At 59.8% G+C, this 10,842-nt stretch overlaps 1 protein-coding gene across 1 annotated transcript; it reads right to left on the bottom strand.

Moving 5' to 3' along the window:
• Positions 1-3,682: 3,682 nt before the first annotated feature.
• On the bottom strand, positions 3,683-10,635 carry UFM1 (ubiquitin fold modifier 1). The gene is made up of 6 exons (XM_045839256.1): positions 10,501-10,635; positions 10,369-10,425; positions 8,650-8,707; positions 7,098-7,137; positions 6,366-6,398; positions 3,683-5,286 (listed from the first exon to the last, which is right to left on the bottom strand). Coding segments are annotated over exons 1-6 (258 nt in total). The 5' UTR covers positions 10,503-10,635; the 3' UTR covers positions 3,683-5,218.
• Between the last annotated feature and the right edge of the window lie 207 nt (positions 10,636-10,842).

Below are 10,842 nucleotides of genomic sequence, written 5' to 3'. Positions count from 1 at the left end.
ACAGATGTGAACAGGACCGCTCCTTTACAGGACTTGAGGTGTAAGGCTCTGAGTGCCAGGCACCACCCCCCCACGCACACACACCCGAGACGACAAACACAAATGATTCAGTATCCCCGCACATCTGTGTGGGCCGAACTGAGGACCGGCACGGGATGCGGGTCCCGGCGGCCGTCCCCGAGGACCGAGACCCCCAAGCCCGACTCACGCACTCGCTGTCCCCCAGGGACGCTCCATCCCCACACAACGACCCCCCAGGGGTTGCAGGAGGCCCAGGTCCATGCGGGCACGTGCCCAGGAGACCCGACCAGCATCTCCACGCAAGACCTGGAGACGCGTGTGGCGCCGACGACAAACGTCACGGCTTATTTCTCAAACAGCTCGCCGCTGTGCGTCGCGCGCTCGTGGGTTAGTTTATTAAACCCAGCGTCCCGCAGCCACACAAACACTGACATGGTGCAGAGCCACAATGTGCTCCCCGTCTCAGCTTCCGCGTCGCCGAGGGGCTCTGCCAGGAAACCGGAGACGCGTGCCAGGAACCGGCTCTGCGCGGCTGCCTGCCAGGCCCGGCCGGCGGTGCGTGCGGCGGCAGGATCACCGTGGCGGCGGCGGCACCTACGGACATGCAGCGGGGCAGGAGGGTGATGGAGCCGTGAGCTGCTTCTCAAACGCTCCCGGTTCTCTGTCGTTACAAGCGCGTGCGCGTGTGTGTGTGTGGGGGGGGGCTGAGAGAGACTCTGAGTGTGTCTGTGCAGCACACTTACTGGACGTTCCCTTTCTCCCGCACGGGGAGGCGGCGGGAGGGTCCGATGGCAGGTCGGGGGGCCTTCCCAGACGGGCCCCTCGTCCGGGACAACACGCGTGACACCGGTCTAGGGACGTGACGGCGCGTGTGCCGGTGCCCGGGCGGGCTTCCCAGCCACGCAGGAGCCGCCCTCACTCTGGCTCCAGCCGCGTGCACCCGCAACCGGCTTCCTCAGCAGGAGGGGGGGAAGCAGCACCGGCGCCCCGAGGCCAGACTGAGGGTTAGACAAGGTCACGCATGTCAGATGCCTAGCGCCGGGCCCAGCCCGTTAAAACAAACTTGATGTGCTCCTTCACTTCTCCACAATCAGTTCTTTGACAGATTTTGCTGTTTTGGGTGTGTATGCCTGTTAGGGAGCCCCCCCCCCGAAAAGGGGAATGAGTTTTACTCATAATTCATCTCCAGGGCTTAGCAACATCCGTGACATAGCTAATAATGTATGTATGTATTTGTCAAAATGGGTGAATGCTTTGAACTGGAGTGATTGATTCATTGCTGAGACAGAGTGAATCCCAACACAAAAAATGGGACAGACGCAAGCATGTTGGTGAGTCAAGTAGTCTGCCTGCAGACGTTACTGCGTTTGAGTCACAGACAGTCGCAGCTTTCGAAGTTCTCACTCCCCTTTCTGGGTCGTGCTCACCGACGGTCTCCTGTCTCCTACGGACGGACGGGCAGAGCGGCCACGACCTCGACGCCTTCACGCGGCTCACAGCTCGAGTCAGAGACAGGCGCTGAGGCTCTACGCTGACCTCCTGCCGGCGCGAGGAAAAGCACAGGATGCGCCGCTGCTCGGACGGCCGCACGCCGGCCTCCGCTGGGCGGCTCTGCCCTGGGGGGCCGAGGCCCGGTTCCCAGGCAGACGGTGGGGAGGTGGGCGGGGAGAGTAGAGGCCGGGAGGCCCAGGGACGTGGCGCAGGGCGAGACTGCAGAGCGGGTGCTGCGGTGTGGACTGGGCGAGGACACGGGAACAGGAGACTCGGAACGGCGCCCGGTCCGCGAAGGGCCTCGTGTCTCCTCGAAGGGTCCGACTTCCCGTGAGCCGGGGTCTGACGGGTGGTGGCGCCGCAGACGGCACCCACAGGCTCTGAGGGCAGCGGGACAGCGGGGACTAGAGGCTCCCACACAGCACGCGGCGGAGGGGGCTTTCATCAGACAGGGGGGCGGCCGTGCGGCACGGGTTTGTAAACAGGACCGACAGAGTCTTGTGGCTCGCTCGCTGCGGGAAGCGGGGGGAAGGACTTGGGCAGCCAGGGCGGGGGGCGCGGCTACAGACTGGACAGGTCGGGCCTCGTGAGAACCTTCATTTCCAGTCACGGCTCCGGTGCACAGCCTGGAGCCACGCGTCCGTCCCCAGCACCGACCGTCAGACAGCGGCCCCGGGGTCTCACAAGTGCGGGGGCTCCCGGGCAGCGCGGCTGGGCAGGCAGGTTCCCGGGCCCCCTCCACGAGACAGGAGAGTGGACAGCGACAGTCCGGCGGGACGGGTCCGTCTGGGCCGTGGTCCGTGCCCCTGCTGCCGCCCCGGTGCCGCCCCCGAACCCTCCCCACCTCTGTTGGGCTGGTTTCCCCGTGCTGCCCCACGGACCCTCACCACATTCGTGCCCCGGCACAGCCCAGGGTGAGGAGCAACACCGCACGGCCAGTACACCCACGTCCGGGCCCCGGCGGCTCTGCCAGCAGGACGTGGGGAGTTCCAAATCCCAGCCCCTGCGAACCTCTTCCTTCTGTGAAATGGGGATGACAACCAGGCAAAACTGTGAGGCGTAAGTGAAAGTATCAAAATGCCACACACTCAGGTGTTCGACACATTTGAATGACATACACAGTCCATGTATTTGAGTTACACACGAGTCACACACACACACACACACACACAGTGACTTATGTCACTTTCAGTTTTACAGACAGATTTGGGAACAGTATATGTGATCAATCAGCCAACTTGGGATTGCTCCGCTCGCGTGTGCGAGTGCCCCCGAGGCCCTCGGGCAGAGATGTGGTGGGTGCGTTTAGAGTCCTAATTTGGGGGGGGGGGCTAACAGGCTGAGTCTCTTCTCCCTGACTCTCCTCTCACAGAACCAACTTTTTCCTTTGTTACATCGACTCCTGGCCGAGGAGGGCCCGCCGACTGGTGTTGGAACTGAGGGGGGCAGCTGAGAGGGCGAGAGACATCGGTGGGAGGGAGGGACGCGGACCGGCTGCCGCTCGAACACACCCCGGCCGGGACCCGGCCGGGACCGGACCCGCCCCCAAGCACGCGTCCTGACCCCGAGTCAACCCCAGACGCCCTGGTTCACAGGAGGACGCTCCGGCAGAGTCACGCCGGCCGGGAAACGAGACCGCGCTGGCGTCGGTCCCAGGGAGCGGGCCAGACCGCCGAGGGGCGTCCTCGCGCGGGGCGGCTATGGAGCCGGGCAGTGGAAAGGGCCCCGCCCCGGGGACTCTGTCCAGCGGCCCAGCGGAACGGCTGTGCTGGACCGCGCTCTGCGAACAGAGACCCTGACGCGCCGCCAGACTCGCCGCCTCGGCGCTCTGGCGTGCTCCGGGGTCGTCTCCAGGAGCCTGCGCTCCCACGTCCCAGAGCGGCTCGGGCCACCGCCCCCCAGGCTCGGCCCCGCCCGCCGAGGCCTCCCCGGCTGGCGCCTGGAAGCACGCGCTCACTTCTAGGGCCCCTGCCGCTACCTGCGCCTGAGGGCTCACTGGCCCTCCCCCTTCCTTGTTTTGCTTGTTGTGCACTGGCTTAACAGGTGTGCCAACTAGAAGTGTTAGTAACAGAGTAAGAGTAGAACCTGCGGTTTACGGCACCACAAAACGTGCTTCTGTAAACTATCCCGTGTCAGTGACGCATTCAAAGAAACACTTCGACACGTGCCACACGAAGAACTTACAGGTCACGTTTATTCAACAACAGAAGGTCTAGTTCTTTAAGGAAACGTTTTTAAGAACTTATTACAGTAAAATTTTCAAACCCAAAGAAAAATAGTAAATTACTTGATGGCACAGGACAGCGTAAACTTATTCGTGTGGCAGGCAGGTTCTGTGCTGGAGACGGGGGGATGTAAATTAAACAAAAAACCAGGGCAGGGCATTCACACGCTTCTGGCCGACTGAGGTCAATACTGGGAAGGACCCGGGGCATCTGAGCGTCCGACTTTGTGTATGAAAGTACGAACTCGCCCCAGCATCGGAAGCGTCCTTTTCTAACCCAGCAAAGACTGTCCCCTTCGCAACCCGGAGTCCCGGGGCTCGTGTACCAACACCCACAGCGTCTGCGAAACTGCTCACGCCCAGCCACCCACGTCACACGTGGGCTTCCCCACGTTCCCTGCCCTCTGCCCCAGGGAGCCCAGGACCGCCCGCGGGGCGGGGCGGAACGTGCCCTCGTGACTCTGGCCTTCGGGGACGCTTCACTCCCGAGAACCCGCGAGGACTCGCCGGGAGCGGACTGCACGTCCGGGCCAGAGTCCGCAGGACACGCTCCCCGGGGGCTGCCGCCTGCCGCACAGCAGTGGAGCACCGGGCCCCAGTCACCGCACGCCGCCCCTTCCCCTGCCCGGCTGGAGTCCGGGGAGGCCCGAGGCGCTCTGCCCGCCCCTCCCCCACGGGGCCCGTCTTCACTCCCCCTGGACCGACCGCGGGCCTTTGCCGGAGCTCTGCCGGGCGCCCCGGCCTTCTTCGCGGCCTCCTCCTGAAGGCGCCTTAGGCCGCGCCCCCGGGAACCCCTGCTCTGGGCTCGGGGAGGGCGCTGCCGCTTCGCTCCGGTCCTCACCGTTACCAGCACCGGGCTCTCCACGACCAGACTCGGAGCTCCGGTGCGGGGCACTGGTTCACACGCCGAAACGAGGGTGGATCGGACACGAGTGACTGTGGGCTCTGCTCTTAAATTACCATTTATACGGACACACGGGGCTTCACACTGAAAACACACCTAAAGGACAAGCAGGGAAGGCCGTCACGTGTTCACTGATATGTTTGCGTCCTTTCCCGCACGTGGTACACGGTTAAGAATTCAACTGCGTACCGTGAGCCTGCAAGTCAGATCCTGCCCAGCAACCGCCATGTATGAGCCGTGATCTTTTTACAGTTTTAACTTGGAGACAAACAGAAAGATTCAATACATTTAATCGTCCAAGTGTCCTCAGGGGGAACCATCGGAAGCACCCTCCAGTGAGATGAACACAGCGGGAAGTCCTCTCCCCGAAAGGGACGAGACGCGCGAGAGGCAAGACCTCGGGCGCGGCCGGGCCCTCCTCCCGCGAGGAGCGGCCGCGGCGGGAGGGGCAGAGGGCGGCCTCTCGTCGCGCGGTCAGCCGTCGGGGTTTCCACAGCGTCGCACATGCCTCCTTTCCGCTCGCAACACCACCAGGCCTCCTCTGGAAGGCAACCCTATCTTCCAAGCGGAGCGGGGCATCAGCAGCTTCCGACGCGGTCTCGAGGAATGATGCGCAGCTCGGAGCCGTGCTTTAGAAAAACGTTGCCTACACAAACAAACAAAACGCCGCGTCAGGTGCGCAGAGGACAAGTGGTCCCGACGGCCCAGCGGCCGCCGCACACGGCGAACAGAGCAGCGGGGAGTGAGCAGGCCCCACCGCACAAGCGCCGTCAGGACGCCGGCCCGGGCTTCGCGGCTCCCGCGGCCCCCCGCCCACAGCCCGGCCCCAGGCCTGCGGACTCCGAGCGGGGCGCCCCCGCAAGAACGCTGACCGGTCCACCCAGCGCGTCGCAGCCGGAATCGGTTTAATCAACACTCGCTTGGTGCACAACAGAACACCCACGCCCAGGAGAACCACGACCCTTCACGGCCACAGGACACCCAGGTGCAGAGACCCGCCGACTCAGGCCGGGCGCCGCCTCCGGCCCCTCCGGCTGCCGTGCGAACCAGACGTTTCTACAGCCAGGGAGCAAAACCTTCGACCCCCGGTTCAAAGGTGTCTACACTGCAAAGTGCCTCATGATTTTCGGGGAAGAACCCTTCCAACTCATTAACATGACATACCTAAAACACTGAAGTTTAAAACAGTAACAACTTTAAATCCCTCTTCAAGAATTTCAACCCCAAGATCTCTAGGGAAAATACAATTCTGTTGTAAGACAGAAGTACTTTAAGTACGGCTCAAGACCGAGGTAACCTTTTAGTAAAACAAGCTTCATTTCAAAAGATTATAATTAGATTACACCAGCCACACAAGATCCATTTAAAGATACGAGGCTGCCCGTTACAGAGTCGGCGCACTCGGGCCGGGTTTCTAGCCGGAACCTCGGTGCGGGGCTCCTCCCGGGTCGGCAGCGGCTGTGCCCGAGGGGAGGGGCGGGGCGGCGGCCAGTGCAAACTCCCCTTCCGACCCTCTGCGGGGCGTCGCTCCCCGTGACGCTCGTCACTCAGGTCTCCGCCCCGCGGAGCACGAAGCAGGCCGTCACGTGCACTGGCACGAGTTCCTGCCCAGACACGCGGGGAGAGGCTGGCACCCGGCCCGGAAACCCGCTGTCGTCCCGGTGACGTCCCACCTAGCCCACGTGCCGCCCCGCCCGGCTCCTCGGGTTGCGGACGGGCACTCACCAGCGGTCTGCGCGGGGTTTATTCCGATTCCATCTGGAAGACAAACGACAAGGCCGTCCAGGTTATTCCACCGCCGAAACGGTCCCACGGCAGCAACGGACTGGCGAGAACGCGAGACGCCGGCGTGGCGGGCGAAGGACGCGCCGACACGTGCCGCTGCTGCGCGTGCGCACGGCCCCGCCCCGCCCCGCCCCCGGGAGGCCTCCGCGCTCTAAGCGCGCTCCGAAGGCCCGGAGTGCAAGCTCCGCGGGCGCCCATCACAGTCACAGTTTACCGAGCCCCGATGACCCTAAAGCCTTCGGGGGAGCAGGCCAGCCCCCTCCGAACGGAGAGCCACGTCGGCCCGCCGGCGCCGGGAGCCACCGGGGTGCTCTGCACGCGGCCATGCCTCCCGCGGCTGCGGCGTTTTCGCACGGAGCCGGCCCGCCGGACTAAACCCTCACTCCCGCCAGCAGGCACCAGGGGTCAGGCGGAGCGCAGACAAGGCCCAGCGAAGGCGCGTTCTAGCTTCGGGACTCTACACGCGTTCACCGACGGCCTCACTGAAAACGCCGCGGCCGACACAAGTTACCGCGGCGATACTCTGGCGGAAGTGCTCACGGTCACGTGCGTCCTTAATGTCGACGTACATTTTAGGCTTTTTTACATTTAAGCCAATTTTGACTACTTTGACTTCTTTTGCATAGTGTCTATAGTTCTGACGTAATAAATAGAATTAAAATGAATCCTTACCGTTTGTAATAATGGCACTCGTGGCCGCAGGAACTTTAAACTAAAGGGGAGAAAACAGATTTTAGACACAGACACTCTGCGCAGGGTGGGTGGCTTAGCAGGGAGGGTGCACATGTAATTCCAACACGTGCACATCGTTTAGGGTAAGTAACACCATCCAAAAAAGTGCTACCATAATTGGCTTTTTAAAAAAATTAATCTTGTCCCGTAAACACACTTCACTGTGTCCAGGACTGTGAAGTGCACTGTATTTCACTCACTACAAACACGAAAACACCCACAAGACCGACCGACCAGCAGCGACTCTGCGGCCCGGGAACGTCGGCTCTTGTGGGCTAGGACGTGTCGTTTTCATCCCGTGTCACCGCCTCTCAAAACCAGACGAGCAAACAGCTGCTCAGAACGTCCCTGCGGCTTCTCCGTGGAAAAGCTCAAATCAACCCTCTGCGGTGTTTGACGGGAGGACCCCCCCAGCCTCCAGGGCTCCCGCCTTCCTCGCTTCTCTGTGGACTGGACTGCCGACTCGGACCCCCGGGGGTGGGGGGACGCTCTGACGGTGCCTCCAGCAAACCGCCGCCAATTCGCTGTGTACCAGCATGGCGCTCTGAGTGCGCAGGGTCTCGGTCCACACCGTTACATTTCTACTCAAAAGCGCTGAGTCGGGCGGAAGGAACGGCCGTTAACCACACGCTCCCACGTCACAGATCAAGGGATCCGAGGGACACAGGAACCGAGAGGCTGGCTGACGTCACACAGATGGTTAATGACATTTAAAGTGGTGACGCTGTCTCCCGTGGGTGTCACATGTGGGTGCTATTTCTACCCAAGCGACCACCCCCAGAGTCAGGTCCAAAGTGATGCTTTATAGAAGCTTCTAAGGATAACTTTTATTTTTTAAAAACAGAAAGCCAAAATGTTTTAATAAACTAGACACTTTCAAAAACAACAATTTTACTGACAGTCCATACTCACACAAAAATCTGAAAAATGTGATATTTAAAATATTGTAATTCTAGGATCAAAAGCAGTAAAAATGTGACTGTTCAGACTACGGTGACATGTTGCTATTTAAAAAAGTTTACATATCACCAAACCTTTTCAAGTTCAATAAGAATTTGCCTTTAATTTTCAATGGTTCCACTGAACAGATGTGTCAAGTTGTTGAACTCGTTCTTATGTAAGTCTTAACTTTCATTCCACTTGTATCTGTAAATTAGCTGAACTTTTAAAAAAATTATTGGTTTTAGAGAGGCAGAGGAAGGGAGAGGGAGGGAGGAAAGAAGAGGGAGAGAGAGAGAGATAAACGCTGACTTGGTCCACCCGGTCATGCACTCACTGGCTGCTTCCTGCGTGTGCCCTGATGGGGGATCGAACCCACAACCGTGGTGTATGGAGGGGGGACACTCTAACCAGCTGAGCTGCTCAGCCAGGGCGGAGCTTAACCTTCTGGAAGCCACATGGGCGTGGTGAGTCAAAAGCACCTGCAGAATCGAAAGTCGGGGACACACCGCCCAGCTCCACTCCATACCCGTTGTTCCGATCCCACACTTACTTCTTCTGCTGCAAACTTTAAGACGGCTGTGAAAGGTGTACTTTCAGGAACACTGAGTCTGCAAGAAGTGAAAAGAATTTTTTTAAAAGGTGATTTTTTTAAAGCTCTTTTGTCCCCCACAACAGCTACTGTAGCAGACCTACACAAATCCGTCTTTTAGTCTGAACGCCATGTATTCTGACTGCCCATGACAGCCACGAACGCTAAAACTAAAACTAAGCAACTGGCCGGATCGCTGAGATGGTGGTGCCCACAGCTCCACTCGAGAGCCCGAGGCAGATCCGATCGGAAAAGTGGCGCCACTCGCTTTTCACTGGAGTCCAGCCCCGTGTTCCAGCCCAGCAAGAGTGGAGACAGAAACCGCAGGTTTACAGAGATGGGGCAGCGTTCCAGATGTGGTGGGAAGAGGAGAGACATTTTCCCTGATGGCTTGAAAGACACGGGGGAAAGAACTGTAGGAAGTACGAAGATAAATTAAAAAAAAATCCTTTCAGAGAATAAAGAGGAAAAGAAGCAAATCTGGGAAATGCAGCAGATTTATGGCTATGACCCAGCACAGCCATCGGGTTTAGTGAACCCCGTCATTTTCTCCGGGAGCGTTTAGGCCTGGGCGGAGAGCCCAGGGGCGCAGTTCACAGCTGGTGCTTCACCCAGTGCTCCCCAGGATGCACTGGGGGGCGGGGGTGGGGGGGGCGGACCGCGATTCCAGAGTCGAGGGTGTTTGCAAGAGAGTGACGCCCAGATGGACCGAAGCCCCTCGGCTGGGTCAGAAGGAAAGACGCTGGGGAAGGCATGGGGGAGAGGGAAAATTTAGAAGCCGATCATCAATGAATACAAAGAAACATTTTCAAAGAAGAAATATGGGAGTAAATCAGCTGTAGGAAGAAGGTGTGGTTATTCAAAAGAGAGTTGGAAAATGACGTTATAGGTGGCGCGATTCGCGTGGAGAGAAACCGATCAAGGCAGGGAAAGGCGAGGAGGCTGCCAGGGTAGCAGAGCAAAGTCACGGAGACCAACAGTGTCCGATTAGGGGGGTCGCGGTAGCAATTATTTACCAACTCACTGCTATTTATTACGCACAAAATCCCACTGCAGACCCGACCTCGGCTACATCGCACATGCCTCCCAGCTGCGACGGCCTCGATCCCGTTCACCTACGACCACGTCAAGGTCCGGGTGGAGGATCCAGGTTAGAAGGTCCAGGTTAGACCCGTGCCCCAGGCGCGAGGATAAAAAAGGCCCCGCACGAATAAGGAGCCTATCTCTGCGCATCACTCCTTTCTGGATAAGGTGTAATGCTAAGGTCTCACACAGGGCACGCATCAGACGCCCAACAATAATAAATGTCCAGGTAATTTGGGATCCTGGACGGGGACATCTCCTCTTCCTTCCTCCAACAGCTGTTCGACGGGGAAAGGCCTTTCCAACCACGAGCGGACAGGGACTGTTAAAGGATCGCAATAATCATTCTCAGAGCCCGGTCCACTGTCCGCCCGTCCCACCCCCGCTGCCCCAGCGAGTCAGCCCCGAGGGGCGGTCCCGCGCCCGGCGCCCCGCACCCCCGCGCCCGGCCGGGATCTGCGCTCAGGTCCGGGTGGGCCGGGGAGGCTTCCAGGAGCGCGGGGAAGGAAGGATGCGGACTGCCGGGGTGGGAGTTGCTGCGGGCGCCAGGCTCCACCCGGCCGGCCCCGCTCAGCTCCCCGCGGTGGAGACACTCACACTTTGTACGGCAGCCGCGGGTCGGACGTCAGCGTGATCTTAAAGGAAACCTTGGACCTGCGGAAGAGAGCGGGAGAGAGTTAAGGTCGGCAGTGGGATCGACCACCCGCGCGGCCGCAGGCCAGCACTTACATCGTGGAGCCGGTCTGGGCAGATCCGCCACCTTCCCGAGGAGCGGCACTTCCGCTTCCGCCGCGGGGTCGGAAGCGCCTTCGCACTCAAGTCCACGTCTCCCTGCACACTGGGGGCCTCCAGAGGTGCTGCTGTCCAAGGCACTGCCTGAGCATCGGCTTCGGATGTTCGTCTGGGCGGAGACTGCGAGCTACAAATACCCACTGATTTTGCATTTACTGCTCTGAGAACGACATGTGGATTGTATGGAATCAGCATTTTCCTAAAAGCGGTTGTTTGCTTCTATATTTCTGTCAGGCACCACAAACGTGGGTCAGGTAGTAGGACTGTAGGACCCAGCTG

This window comes from Phyllostomus hastatus, unplaced genomic scaffold, assembly GCF_019186645.2.
Source record: "Phyllostomus hastatus isolate PE091 unplaced genomic scaffold, TTU_PhHast_1.1 phas_contig_29, whole genome shotgun sequence".
In the NCBI taxonomy this organism is placed as follows: Eukaryota; Metazoa; Chordata; class Mammalia; order Chiroptera; family Phyllostomidae; genus Phyllostomus; species Phyllostomus hastatus.
Note: the sequence above shows the minus strand (reverse complement) of the source record. Positions and strands in the feature narration are given on the sequence as shown.

What these genes read in the sequence shown, in the direction of transcription:
- UFM1 (XM_045839256.1), bottom strand. An exon ending in CCGCGGCTGCCGTACAAAGT is followed by an intron (nt 8,708 to 10,368) that starts GTGAGTGTCTCC and finishes CACTTCTTGCAG; the next exon opens with ACTCAGTGTTCCTGAAAGTA. An exon ending in TAAAGTTTGCAGCAGAAGAA is followed by an intron (nt 7,138 to 8,649) that starts GTAAGTGTGGGA and finishes TCTCCCCTTTAG; the next exon opens with TTTAAAGTTCCTGCGGCCAC.